The 15,230-nt window shown below is 37.2% G+C and overlaps 1 protein-coding gene across 1 annotated transcript; it reads left to right on the top strand.

The window, feature by feature from the left end:
- Positions 1–1,115: 1,115 nt before the first annotated feature.
- On the top strand, positions 1,116–14,393 carry LOC107512699 (guanylate-binding protein 1). The gene is given in 12 exon segments (XM_016148504.2): positions 1,116–1,295; positions 4,072–4,280; positions 5,399–5,526; positions 6,424–6,533; positions 6,827–7,023; positions 7,405–7,647; positions 8,503–8,783; positions 9,565–9,777; positions 10,565–10,667; positions 11,440–11,633; positions 12,742–12,823; positions 12,826–14,393. Coding segments are annotated over 11 exon segments (1,782 nt in total). The 5' UTR covers positions 1,116–1,295; positions 4,072–4,090; the 3' UTR covers positions 12,867–14,393.
- Positions 14,394–15,230: the final 837 nt, after the last annotated feature.

The raw sequence follows: 15,230 nt of genomic DNA, 5'->3' as shown, positions 1-15,230 counted from the left end.
CAATCATATTTCCTCTTCCTCCTTTTGAGCTATTATTCTGAAATATATATTACACCTAAATATGTTACAATCCCAACAATACGTTGTGATGATTGTTAATTTATATAATTTCATTCTTTTAAAGAAGCTGAAGGAGAAAGAATAAACTTATAGAGCTTGTTATATTAACTTTTTTATTTACAATTTCTAGTTCTCTTTATTCTTAGGGGTTAAGGTTAATATCTTTATTCTAATAAACTACCTCCTTTGTATACCCACATACCTCCTTTGTGCTATCATTATTAAATATGTTACATTTATAGATGTTATAGGTCCTGTGATACAATTATATAAATGTCGTCGTGTACAATTGCTTTTTATATCAGTTAAGAAAAAGAAATATGCATTCCTATTGTCTTTTATTATTATATAGTTCTCTTTATGGTACTCTTCATTTTTCTAGGTGGATTTATATTACCATCTGGGGTCACTTTCTTCCTGCCTGAAAAACTCCTTTTAATATTTCTCATAAAGTCAATCTGCTAACAATAAAGTTTCTTTAAGTCTTTAGGCTTGAATTTGGCCCACGTTCTGTTTCAAATTAAGTCATTTCTTTTGGGGAGAGCCTCACAGGTCTCTGTGTTTATGGACTGCCAGTCTTCCTGGACAAAAGACTGTGAACGACTGTCCTCTCTACTGGGCAAGACTGGTTGTCTCTAGTCCTCTTCACTTGCCTCTCTCAGCTTGGAAACTACAAATGAGGCCAAATAAGGGTCATCAAATCAGGCCTGGTGATCTCAGCCTGCCATACCTGAGCTAGAGCCTTCACTTTATGAATGGGGCTGGTGGGCAGTTGGGAGCCCCCAGCCTCCATTCACACTAACCAAGAATTTAGTCTCTGCAACTTCATTTTGGTGGGGGTGAGAAATACTGGTAGCCTGCCCCTCCCAGTGAGATACCTTTTTCCCTGCTTGGAAGATGAGGGAAGGAAGAGCTCCATCTTGTTGGCCATATCTACCAGGAGCAGAACCTTTGTCAAACTAACCTGGTTGAGAAATCGTGTCAAATCCATGTACCCTCCTACTTTTGCAGCTTCCAGAAATTCTATTTATGGTTGTTGAGTCATTGCTTTGTGCTCAGTGCTTTCAGTTTCACATTACTCTAAATCTGATATATTGGTGGTTGTACTTCTATAAAGAATCTTCTTTAAAAATCTGGAAGGCCCCATTACATTGGACAGGTAAAAGTCTAGCCATCCAGTGAGAGACAGAGAAGTAACGGAAACCACTCCAACCTAAACTGAGGAGGAAAACCAGGTAAGAACTCGATTTTCTCATCAAAGCAGCTTTTCCTCCAGGTCTAACGGACCTGTACTCTGAGAAATGGAGCACAGGATAAGGTTGGAACAGGGGTGGGAAGATTTACAAGGGAGTTTGGAAGTCAGTTAGTTTTCTAAAAATGATCAGCAAGAAGATAGGTTGAAGCTGAGCCTAATGTGGGACATTTTAATGAGAATTCAAAAAGAACTCCTGGCATTATCAGGTGGCAGCGCATTCCTAATGGTTAATACTGTACTTGTATGAAATTAGGCACCAGCAGACATGGGGCTAAACTAAATTGGAAATGTATTAGGACTTTCTCTTTGCTGACTTTGTCTGTGTTGACTGGGAAACAGTGAAATTACCATTATCTTTGGAACTTTTTCAATACTGACCTTACTGCAGCTAAGAAACTGAAAAGGCTACAAATATGTTCTTTTCGCGAAATTGGGTTGCAGTGTAAATAGCTGCCTGACACTGTTAAAGAAAAGGAAATGAAAAACCAAAACCCACAGTGAAACATGAAGATTCATGAAAACATCATACTTTTAAATAATAATACCTAGGAACTTTGTTTCAAAGTGGATGTCTTCATTCAGAAATAGCCTAGGTTCTGAGTGCCATGTGGAAGGGGGGTTGAGAGCTGGATGAAAAAGGTGAAGGAATTAATAAGTGTAATTTAACAGTTACAAAACAGTCAGGGGAATATAAAGTACAGCGTAGGGAATACAGTCAATAATATTGTAACAACTATATATAGTGCCATGTAGGTACTAGACCTATCGGGGAGATCACTTCCTAAATTCTTTAAATGACTAATCACTATGCTGTTCATCTGAAAGTAATATAATATTGAATGTCAACTATAATTGAAAAGTAAAAATAAAAAAAAAATTAAATTAACCCATTTTCAGTTAAGGAAAAAAAGTGTAGCTCATTGCCAGCGTTAATTTAATTTTACATAAACACATTCTTTGAGCCTGAAGCAAATCTGACTGCTTTTCAATGTGAAAATATAATGCAAAAACTGTTCTTGGAGTTATTTCTAGCAGAACGTGTCTCTAATCCTAATGTAACAGAAATGTATACATAAATCAGATTCATCAAATGAATCTTTGTCTAACAACTGTTTGAGAATGCTGTCACACGTAGGAATGCTACGTTTTCTAGGATTTGACATTTTCAGCCATCAGGAATTACTATATTTTGTCAATGGAAATACCACTACTAAAATCAGAACGCTGTAAGTAGAATGATGTTATTTGTTTCCAAAGACTATCGATATACTAGGACAATGAAAAAAATAATAATAAAAGTGAAATATTTTGTGGCAAACTTCAGGCGTAAGGTTAGGACTGTAATCCACGAGTTATTTCAGGATAAATGCTGCAGCTGCAAGCTCCACCAGCAAGTATTCCCAGGGAAAATGGGAAATGGGTTAAAAACAAAAAAAGAAATATCCCAGAGTCACTAGATTAAATTTCTTAGTGCCAAATTCCTTTTTTTACCCCTCGCAAGTAGAATTTGGCCCCACCACTTTACTAAGAAGCTTCCTCTTTAAAGAATCTACTGTGGTGTACCACTAAAACGGACATTTTTATTTACTTTGACTTCTCTGTGCTGTCGAGCAGTTTTGTTCTTGCCTCTGGAAACTCCACCCCTGAATTCTTTGGCTTGGCATGAGCTTCATTCATTGCCTATTTGTCTGACAGTTCTCTCTTTCCTTTCAGTTCCTCCATCCCTTCCCCTCATCATCTTTCTTCTGCTCCCTTTCCTCTTCCTGCTTCTCTTTCTCCTCTACCAAATGAAAAAAGCAAACAAACAAAAAACAGAACAAAACAAACAAACAAAGAACAAACAAAAAGAAAACCTAGAAGTGTATGGCTAGAAAAATATTTCTCTTGAACAACCTTCTCTCTAGCTCTCCTGATCTCTGAATTCATATTTCATAGTCTTTTGTTTCCTTACACATACGCACATGTATACACAAACATGATTTTTAGCAACGTTCAGAATTTGCAATTGTGCAGTCACACGCTCACTGAGTTGGAGGATAGTTTATTATGAAGCTAATAAAATTTAGGTATCAGAAGCCCTTGCTTATACAAGCCTGTACCAAGGTATTGGAAGGGTCACTAGCCATGTGTTTCACATGGTCGTATATTTTTATAAAATTTGAGAAAGGAAGTTGTATTGGTTCCACTTCTGCAGTGGTGGTATAGAGAATTCTATGGACCTTCATTCCAGTAAAATAAGTATAACTAGGGGGAAAAACAAACACACTTAAAATCTTTGGGAATTGTCCCAAGGACATACATCAAATGATAAAACATTTATTCATGAAAGCACTTACTCATAGAAAAAATTAATGAACAAATGAACTGATATTGAATGTCATACATAGATCCAGAATGTAAAATATTCTCAACTCTATTCTATTTTCCATTTCATGTCTAGTGTAAAATTTTTAACGAGAATTCAAAAAGAAAGTTATCCATGTTCAATTAAATAAAAGATTTTGTTTATGAAGGTGGTTAAATATTGATAAGCCACTGTCTTATCAATATAGTTTTCCAATGCACTACTTCAATTATATTTCTTCAACTTTCCAAAGTGATACAGATCTTCCCCTCATCTATCTCACTGATGACACGAAACTTCTGGCCATGTAGAACAAATTTATGACCCTGTCTTCAGAATGCAAAATAACCTGGTGGAAGTTCTTGATCTACTTAGTCTGGAAATTCTACTTCATCCCATCTCCTCCTTGCAGATAAGGTGACAGTGTGGACATGGACTCAGAGACCCAGATGCCAGGCCCAGTGTGCCTCATTGAGAACACTCAAAATCGACTGGTGGCTAATCCGGAAGCTCTGAGGATCCTGTCAGCCACTACGCAGCCTCTTGTCGTGGTGGCTATTGTGGGTCTCTACCGCACAGGCAAATCCTACCTGATGAATAAGTTGGCTGGAAAGAAAAAAGGTGAGGGGCACCAGCAAAGCTCTGCTAAGTCCATTCTGTCCACACACACTCCCAGCACTGAGTATGGTGTTGCAAAGAGAGAGCTGGAGATCAGGAGGAATCTAGAAAGCTAACTTTCAGTACATGGTTATGCTTTCATTTTCATTCTAATATGAAAGAGTCAACTCAATCTCTCTTCCCACTTCGTTTTCCTTTCCCCTTTTAAAGGCATAAACTGTTTCTTTTCCAGAATTCTATGTTTAATTTTTTAAGGCAATCACCGTATCTTTTTCCACAGCAACTATACCATTTTACATTCCCACCAGAAATGCACAAGTGTTCTAATTGTTCTACATCTTTGCCAACACTTGTTATTTTGTTTCTTTGATAGTGGCCTCTCTAATGGGTTCGAAGTAGTATTCCTAATTACTAGTGATGTTGAGCATCCTTTCATGTGTTTATTGGGCATTGATATATATTTTCTTTGGGAAAAAATGCCTATTTGAGTCCTTTGCTCATTTTTGAATTGAGTTGTTTGTTTTATAGGGTTGCATTGTAGAACTTCTTTATATATTCTGGATAGCAATCCTCTATCGGATTCATGACTAGCAAATATTTTCTTTAGTTCAGTGGGTTACCTGTTACTCTGTTGATAGTGTCTTTGATACACAAAGTTTAATTTTGATGAAGTCCAACTTATCTATTTTTTTCTCCTATTGTTTATGCTTTTGGTGTCAAGTCCAAGAAATTACTGTCAAATACAACATCATGAAAATTTCCCCCCTTCATTTTCTTCTAGGAGTTTTATAGTTTTAGACCTAATTTGGTTAATTTTTATATAAGGAAAGCTTTCTGTCTTTGACCATTGAGTATGATGTTGGCTGAAGGTTTTTCATAGATGGCCTTCATTATGTTGAGTTAGTTTCCTTTTATTTCTAGTCTGCTCGCTGTTTTATTATGAAACGTTATTGGATTTTTTCATATGTTGGATCTTCTAATTTCCCTGTTCTCTGTCAGTAAGATTAATACTGGTTGTGGTTTTGTTTCTCTCTCCAAACCTTGATTATACTTTTTTCTCAATTACCAGACCTACCTGCTATTAGAACTCCGCTCTCTCTTACCTCTACTCTCCCTTGCAGGCTTCTCTTTGGGGTCCACAGTGCAGTCTCACACCAAAGGAATCTGGATGTGGTGTGTGCCTCATCCCCAGAAGCCAGACCACACCCTAGTTCTGCTTGACACCGAAGGCCTGGGGGATGTGGAGAAGGTAAGTATTGAGAATTCTGTTTTGGGACAAGCCCCTGATTTCTGAATATTCTCTACATACTTTAATTTTTCTTCAAATAAGATCTCACATTTAATCATAATTTGTCTTTTCATTTCTGCTTATGTGCCATGAGATCAAGTTAGCAATCAGGGGTCAGGAAACTATTTGTAAGTCAGAATCCTCGAAGAGTAACATAATGGCCAGTAAATAGTGTTTTAATTATTAATAACAGGCTGTAAGCTAAGCTAGTTAACCGAGATGCACCAAGGTAGTACAAATAAAATCGATGTCATGAGTCTTATCCTGGAGAGAACTTTAGTTAAGTCTTTAGGTTCAGAAGTCCTATACTGCTGTGTTTAAATTTAAACTGTCACTAACAGAGTGGCCTTAGCAAATTATTTGACCTCTTTTAACCTCAGCTTTCTGATCCGTAAAACAAATGTAAGCAATTTATATTTGCTTCATAGTATTGTTTTGAATATTTAGTAAGTAATGGAAAAATGTTAAGTACATAATAATTGCTCAACAAAATAGTTACAATTAAATATTACAGAGATGAATTTTGTGTAAAAACATAGAATAAACTTTAAATTAAAATTATATTCAGGGCCTTAGAACACCCACCAATCTTGACTTTTTGTTTTGCATTTATTTGCTAATAATCATGAGAGGACCTAGTGAAAAACCAGTGTACACCAAAAACACTAATTAGAAAACTATCCAAGTCCAAGCCCTACTAACAATCACTATCATTTCAAAATGGTTTCCTTTTATAGGTCATTAATCTATGGGGGAAGAAAAGCCTATAATTAAATGAACATCCTTTTACTACTACTGATCTGAAAAGCGCCACGAAAATCAAACATAATCCTGGCCCAAATGTGTTCTGATTTTCAGGGTGACAACCAGAATGACTCCTGGATCTTTGCCCTGTCAGTACTCCTGAGCAGCACCTTTGTGTACAACAGCATGGGGACCATCAACCAGCAGGCAATGGACCAACTGCAGTATCCTTTCTGTGGTCCAGAACAGCGTCAAAGTCAGAGGGGAGACCTATATGAGAAAACCAGCTGCCCGCATATGAATCCTAATTGAATAAAGGACAAAAGAGAAAAAACATAAAAAATAAACACAAAAAAAACATTAAAAAAAATAAAGTCAAGGGAAAGATCTCAAGCACTTCCTAAATAATTGACATGAGTTAGGAACAAAGGAAGAACAAAGGTTTTGAATATGTGAGACTAATATGGCATTGAGAACACTGTGCTTTTACTTCAGTTTTCCTTAGTTTGCTTCTCAGTTATGTGACAGAGCTGACAGATCGAATTAGGGCAAAATCCTCACCGAATGCAAGTAAGGATGAGGATTCAGCTGACTTCGTGAGTTTCTTTCCAGACTTTGTGTGGACATTGAGGGATTTTTCCCTAGAGTTGGAAGTAGATGGACAAACCATCTCAGCAGATGAGTACCTGGAGAATTCACTCAAACTTAAGCAAGGTAAAGGGGCTTAGAACTGATTATCAGGAGTGACAAAACACAAGAAACTATCATTTTTAATTTTTCTATTACAGTTTTATTGTATTTATGGTTTTCTATTTCTTCTGAGCTGGCTAATACTGAGAATTAATGCTTGTTTAACATCTGAATTAATAGGTCCAATTTTAAATAATCTCCTCCCCTCTTCTAAAAAATAAGTTTCTTTTTCTTTCACCTTTCCCTGTGCTGTGATCAGATTGATTTTATCTACCTGTTTAGGGCTTGTGATGCCGTAATTAACCAATTAGGCCTGCAAAGCCTAATATACTTACCATTTTGCCCTTTACAGAAAAAGTCTCCAAGACCCTATATTAAGCAAATTCCTTTTTTATCTTCCTCCAGGTACCAGTCAAAAAGATAAAAATTTTAATCTGCCTCGATTATGTATCCGGAAGTTCTTCCCACAGAAGAAATGCTTTATCTTCGACCGGCCGACTCACCGGAAGAAGCTAGGCCAGCTTGAGACACTGAATGATAATGAGCTGGACCCCGAATTCAATGAACAAACTACAGCCTTCTGTTCCTACATCTTTAACAATGCCAAAACTAAAACTCTTTCAGGAGGCATCGAGGTCAATGGACCACGTGAGTCCTTTTCCCAGCCTTTACTCTCACTGTTAAGACTAAAGGAAGATGGAATAACATCCATCTAGTTTCAGCTTTGAAAAATGCAAATCTACCACTGTTTTTGTGGTAAATTCTAGATGGCACCAACATTTCTAATAGATATTATTAGTTAGATCTCTTGGGTGAGAAAAGATAGGAAATTTTATTGCTTAAAATTTCCCCAGTGAACTAGAGCTGCACTGTCCCATATGGTAGCTATTAGACAAGTGTGACTATCTAAATTTAAAAGTAGATTAATTAATTAAAATTAAGAAAATGAAAAATTCCAATGATACAGCTATATTTCAAGGGCTCATAACCTACATGTGGCTAGTGGCCACCACACTGAATAGCACTTACAGCACACTTCCATCATTACAGAAAATTCTCTTGAACAGTACTCTGCTAGAATAAAAAAAAAAAAAAAAAAAAAGGAGGACTCCTGTTTAATTGTCCCACAAATACTGATCAAATGCTTACCATGGACCAGAACTGATAATAGAGACATAAATGAGAGAGGTACAGTTTTGATCCTAATGGTGCTTGTGGGTAAAGTACATTTACAAACACAGGCTTACGGTATCTAGAACAGAGGTTCTCACCCTATGATACGTATTCATATCACCCAAAATCTTGCCAAGAGGAAGGTTTCATTCAGTTGAAGCGAAGGCTGAGAGTCTGCAATGCTAGCTAGCAAGCTTTCAGGAGTTGCTGAGAACACTGATATTGTGAGAGGCAAAAAAGTAATAATAGATATCATCAGAACTACACAGAATAGAATGTTTCCTCACCCTATCCACGCACACACAAAAATCCTTTCTTTTCTATTTGTAGGACTCGAGAGCTTGGTACTGACCTATGTCAATGCTATCAGCGATGGTGATCTGCCTTGCATGGAGAACGCAGTCCTGACCTTGGCCGAGATTGAGAACTCGGCTGCAGTGCAAAAGGCCATTGACCACTATGACCACCAGATGGGTGAGAAGCTGCAGCTGCCCACTGACACCCTCCAGGAGCTTCTGGAACTGCACGAGGCCAGTGAGAAAGAGGCCATCAAAATCTTCATGAAGAATTCCTTCAAAGATGTAGACCATTTATATCAAAAAAAATTAGCGGTAATTTTTTCCTCATGTTTATATAGATTAAAGTATCTGAGCGCAAAGTACTACTAGAAAATGAAATAAACATTTATTATGAAAAAAATAATTCTTACTAGACTTTAAAATGGTGAAAACCACTATCTATTATTATTATAAGAACCAATTATACTATAACTCATTTTATTTCGTGAATAAACTAATAATTTTTCTCATAATTTAATTAAATGCATATAAATAACAATCGGAGCCTCTAATCAAATTAAATGCTCACTGTCAACAGATTGATTTGATATTTTAGCCAAAAGTAAAGAAATGTGTAGGCTTAGTTATCCCGAGCAGGCTTATGTTGAGACACATTCATTCCACATGCAAGCACTTGTCCACTTTGAAAAGCAAAAGCTTATTTCTAAAGCTGTATTTGTGGGTCTAGAGAACTTAGTGCTGACCTATGGCGATGCCATCATCGGTGGGGATCTACCCTGCACAGAGAATGCAATCCTGGCCTTGGCCCAGGTTGAGAATGTGGCCGCAGTGCAAAAGGCCATTGTCCACCATGACAAGCAAATGGGTAACATAAACACTAGCATAAAACTAGCAATCTCTGCTCTGAACTTCACCTCCAAGAAAAAAAGGATTTCAGTGGAACGTCGGGATCAGGAGGAAAAATATGGTCCTGCTGAGGTGCCTGTAAGTTGTTCTAGGGGTCACAGACTTTAGTTTCTGAGAAGCCTTTCCAAAACTTCTGAGGTCAAGCTAACTCCTTTCTATTCTTTTCACTTCCCATTTCATATTCAAGGCACAGCTAGAAAAGAAGCGAGATGACTTTTGTGAACAGAATATGAAAGCATCATCAGATCGTTGCTTGGCTTTACTTAAGGAACTCTTCGATCCTCTAGAAGAAGAAATAAAGCAGGGGATTTATTCCAAACCAGGAGGGTATCGTCTTTTCATTGAAAAGACAAAAGAGCTGAAGACAAAGTACCTTCAGGAACCTAGGAAGGGAATACAGGTAACTAATATTTCTCTGCTGGCATTTGCCCTTGAAACACCAATGTGACCAAGTGTAATTGCACACAGATGTGCAATTACAGGATGGAGACCATTGATTCTTTCATTCAATAAACATGCTTTCATTCAATAGATAGGGAATCAGTTATACTGGATATGTATAGCCTATGTCCTCATCTAAGAGAGTGTAAAGAATTAACAATTGAATTCTAAAGTGAATCGTAAAATTTAATCATCAGGTCGTTATAGTAATCTATTGTACCTAGATTTTTATGTTGCAAGGGACAGAAACACAATGATGCTCACTTAAACAAAAATAACAATTCATCAGTTTAGACTTCAAAGTGGCTATAAGTATAACTGGATCCAAGATGTTAAAGAATATCAGCATCTGTCTCTCTGTCTGTTGTTCCCTTCAACCCCACACCTCTGTCCCTCCCATTCTCCCTCCACCCTTCTTTGCATCTGCTTTCTCCACAATGGCCTTAATATCCAGCAAGCTTAACCATATGAAGCCACAGCACCGACAGCTTCGAAATTAGGGCTCTCGGTCTAAAAGAACAGAGACTCTCTATCTATAGCATACCGATCTCTTATAAAGGATTCTGCTTCGTAGGGTGCCATGGTTGGCGAGCTTGGAGCATGTCCCCACCCCATGACAGGGAATCTGGAACACCAGACACACCAGGGCCAACAGGAACAATTCCTAGAGGAGAAGATGGTGGGCACATAGAAATAAGCATGTACAGCCATTTCCTATTACTAACTGCGTTTTCTCTGGGTCCTAGGCTGATGAAGTTCTTCAGACATATTTGATGTCCAAGGAGTCTGTAAGTGATGCAATTCTACAGACAGACCAGAGTCTCACAGAAAAGGAAAAGGAAATTGAAGGTGATGAGCAAGTTAAGAGACTAGATAGCCATGCCCTTAAAAGTTTAACTAATTTGTCTGGGTGAACATGGGATTCTTTTCCCCCCACCCCGCAAGAATCAATTTTTTATTTCTTTATTTTAAAATTAAGTTTATTGGAGTAACATTGGTTAATATAATTATATAATTTTCAAGTGTACATTCTAATATGACATCTATTTATTATTCTATTGTGTGATTACCACCCAGAGTCCATTTTCCTTCAGCTACCGTATATTTGATCTCCTTTACCCACTTCACTTCTCCCCTCCTCCCCTACGCCTTACCCTCTGGTAACCAATAGTCCATTGTCCATGTCCCCGAGTCTCTGTTCGTTCTGTTCATTTGTTGCTTTTAGGTTTATATCCCACATAAAAGTGATATCATGTGATTTTCAACCTTTTCTGTCTGGCTTATTTCACTTAGCATGATTATCTCGAGGTCCATCCATGTTGTTACAAATGGTCGTATTTTATCTCTTCTTATGGCTGAGTAATATTCCATCGTATATATTTGCCACGGCTTCTTTAGCCAATCATCTATCGTAGGACACTTCAGGTGCTTCCATGTCCCGGCCACTGTGGAACCGGGGATTCTTAAACCAGAGCAAGATAAGCAAAGATAATTCTTGCTGGCTGAAGTCATTTCTTTGTAGGGCACATGCAGTCAGCAGCAATAATGACAGATAAGTGTACAAAGAAAAAAGAAGCAACGTGGTCACCCTCATAAATTTTTCTTCCTTTCCTCCTGACAGTACAACGTGTGAAAGCTGAATCTGCACAGGCTACAATGAAAATGTTGGAGGAAATGCAAATAAAGAATCAGCAGATGATGGAACAGAAAGAAAAGAGTCATGAGGAACATGTGAAACAATTGACTGAGAAGATGCAGGTAGAGAGAGCCCAGTTATTAGCAGAGCAGGAGAGGACTCTCGCTCTTAAACTTCAGGTACTTAATTGCATCACCTTGAGGTTTCTCTTTTCCTGTTTTCTCTTCACGCTCCCTGATCTCTTCCTGTGGCATTAAAAACTTGAAGCACATAAGGACCTTGCTTGCCCTCTTGTACTTTTTAACTCCTGTCTGCCTGTCTGAACTGGCTCCTGCCTATGTCTGGCTATTAAAAGATCTTATTTGCATTTATATCCAGTCCTTTATCAGTATATCCTTTAATCAACAATAGCTATTATCCTAGGCATTATATGTTTTATCTGTATCTCTTGCTTACTATCATATAAAGCAAGAACTGGTTACGTCCCCACTACTTAGGAGAAGAAACAGTGGTTCATAAAAGATTAAATAGCTTTTATAGGGTTACACAGCTTGATAAGATATCTCAACTGCCCTTGACCCTTAGAGGAATCCACAATGATTGTTTTTTCTCTCACGCCTTGTATGACTTTAGCTCTAGGAGAAACTTTATGAGCAGAAAGATTCCTCAACTCTTATATCTCTGTCACACTCCTGCCTGTTTTCTATGCTCTACTCTCAGTTCATGCTGAGGTTGGAATTATGTGCAGAAATCCAGTATGGACAGCCTGGGGCCCTGATTCTCTAACCTATATTCTGCTATGCCTGCCACCAAGCTATAGAGCTTAAATCAAATTTCCTGATCTAAGATTCAGACACTTCATCTGATTTTGAGAATTCTTTCTGTTTGTTATGTGTGTGTATAAATGTATATAAAAGGTCTTTGTGTGTGTGTGTGTGTGTACAAAAAACTGCACAGATAAAATTTGAAAACAAGCATAAGATTAAGATTGCCCACAAAAGCGGTATAGAATTAATGGGGGAAAAAGATCAAGATTTGTAGTTTAGGTTCATTCCATCATAAAGATGTTTAAGCCAAAAATATTTCTTGGCTAAAGGAAGAATAAAAGTAATCAGGAAAAGTAATCACTGAGCTAGGATGCCCATGAGAAAGTATAAGGAAAATTAATGGTAGAGAAAATTTTGAGAAGAAATTTAATACTAGAAAATCTATGGATGTGGAAATTAGATAGAAGTTACAGGTTTCCTTACTGCTATACTTACTCACTCTCCATTTGTCCCTTTTTAGGAACAGTCTCGGTTACTAAATGAAGGATTCCAAAAAGAAAGCAGACAACTTCATAATGAGATAGAGAATCTCAAGAGGAACATGGAAAGACCCAGGAAGATTTGCACCATAAGCTAAAGTCCTAAAGAATAGAGATTTCCTGGTCACTTTTTAACCAAAGGATTGCTCAAGCAGTTTTAGAATTTGAAAAATTGTCACTATGCTTGATATCATTGGGACTTGCATTTTTATAGCACTTAAAATTTATAAAGACATGCAGTACTGTAATTGAAATTATGTCCATCTTTCTAACAATATCGTAGGTTGCAAAACAAGTATGAATTTTCCCCCTGTACCTACACAGGAGGTATCTTGATGGTTCCACTCAGGAGAAGCTTATTCTTCCACATGACCACTAGCAGACAAACGGATACTGAGCAAAAGTCTTAGGTAAAAATCTTGGGTCGTATTTGGGCATCATTTTGGCCAAGTGTATAATAGGTTCCAATATCAGGGACAAACAACCATCGTTCCTTCTTAGTGAAGACCTTGCACAGGTTTCCACTGGATCCAGACTGCACAGTCCCTGATCAACTATGTGATTCCTAGCCACCGGTAATGGACAATGCTCACTGATGGCTCCAAGCTAAAGTAAACCACTTTATGTAGAGATTTAGATTCTCTACAAAATTTCCATAGGAAAATGGAAGAAATCATTAGCATGAGTAGGAGCTGGCTCATAAACAAAAAGGCTAAAGAAGTAAACTTTCCCTTCTTGCTCAATTCACTTAGATCATAACTTTAAAGGAACACTTCAGAACTTTAAACAACTGCCACTGGACTAAACTTAGCAACATGATAGCAATTGTTCATTGTGTGGTTGTTGCAATAAACAATTGGCAAAGATGGACTTTAAATGATGACAGATAATATGTTAGAAAATGGCTCTAACTTATTAGATTCTTTATAATCCTAAAGCTTAGGCTATTTTCTCCCAATTCTTAACAGTCATACTTGAAAGTCTGCTAATTTTCCCAAAGAAAATATGGATTGTTTTGACATTTTCAACCAATAAGATAATGCTCTTTGTATTACTTAGTATGTGTAGAGCTTATCCCAATTGTCAAAACTCATAGGGAAGAGGTTGATGTTTCTTAAAGCAATTAAGAATTATTTTCAAGCTGGAAATAAAATATGCTTCACTAAGTTTTCCATTTCTGATGCGAGGTTTTCGTTTGTTTGTTTTTTAAGTTTCTCACCAAAAAATAAGGTTTTAGTCTTTATTGCAACTATTGGCTGCCTAACTTTTCTATAAAAAAACAGATAGTAACTATTTATGGCTTCGTGGGCCTCGCAGTCTCCATCTCAACTACTCAATTCTACCACGTGGTATGGAAGCGTCATAGCCAATGAATAAATAAATGGCCATAGTCGTGTTCCAATAAAACTTTATATTATAAAATAGGTAGCACCCACGAGCCATAGTTTGCAGACCCTTGCTTTATGGAAACAACGGGCAAAGTTGCATGCATCTAAAGTAACATATGGATTTGATTGTGTATGTTAGGTTCTTGAAAATTTTATGGAGTGTTTCGAAATATCACATGAGAGAGAAAAGAGAGAAGCAGCTGATGTCCCTAAATTTACATTAATAAATCTTCTTTTTCTGATTGTGTTGAGACCTTTTATTCCATCGAGCCCCCTTCCTTCCATCAGATGGTGATGCTGCCTTCTGGAGTTGAGCACATGCTACTAAACAGTGTTTCTTCACTTGAACTGCAACTTCATAGGGGACCAGGTGAGAGGCACAGCATATTAGAAGGAGTAGTTACATAGATGTGCTCTTCCCAGCTGAATTGCCACAAAGTAGTAAATAAAACACATTTTTATTAGCTGAAGAAACCATGGGAGAAAAGAATAAAAGACTTCAAAGCCTTATTTGGTTTCTTTATTAACTATTTAAAAATAAGAAAATTAATATAACAAGGTATGCTAAGTGAAATAAGTCAGACAGAGAAGGACATATGATCTCACTTATATGTGGAATCTAAAGAACAAAATAAACAACAACTACAACAAAACAGAAACAAAGTCATAGATACATGGAACAAACAGATGGTTGCCAGAGGGAAGGGGCATTGAGGGGCTGGGTGGAAAAGGTAAAGGGAATTAAGAAGTAAATTGGTAGTTACAAAAGTCTCAGTAGGTAAAGTAATGCATAGGGAATATAGTCAATAGTATTGCAAGAACATCTAACCACTGTGCTGTACACCTGAAACTAGCATAAAATAACTGTAATAGAAAAAAATTTTAAGGGAGAAAAAAGGTGAAGGAGAATAACAGGTTCAGGTTTCCAATTATAAAATAAGTCATGGGTCTGTAACATACAGAGTGGGGAATATAGTCGATAATCTTGTAATAACATTGTACAGAGTCAGACGTTACTAGACTTATCATGGTAATCACTTCTTTAGGTATATAAATGTTGCAAAATTGTAGCATACACCTGA

This window comes from Rousettus aegyptiacus, unplaced genomic scaffold, assembly GCF_014176215.1.
Source record: "Rousettus aegyptiacus isolate mRouAeg1 unplaced genomic scaffold, mRouAeg1.p scaffold_m13_p_1, whole genome shotgun sequence".
NCBI classification, from domain to species: Eukaryota; Metazoa; Chordata; class Mammalia; order Chiroptera; family Pteropodidae; genus Rousettus; species Rousettus aegyptiacus.
Note: the sequence above shows the minus strand (reverse complement) of the source record. Positions and strands in the feature narration are given on the sequence as shown.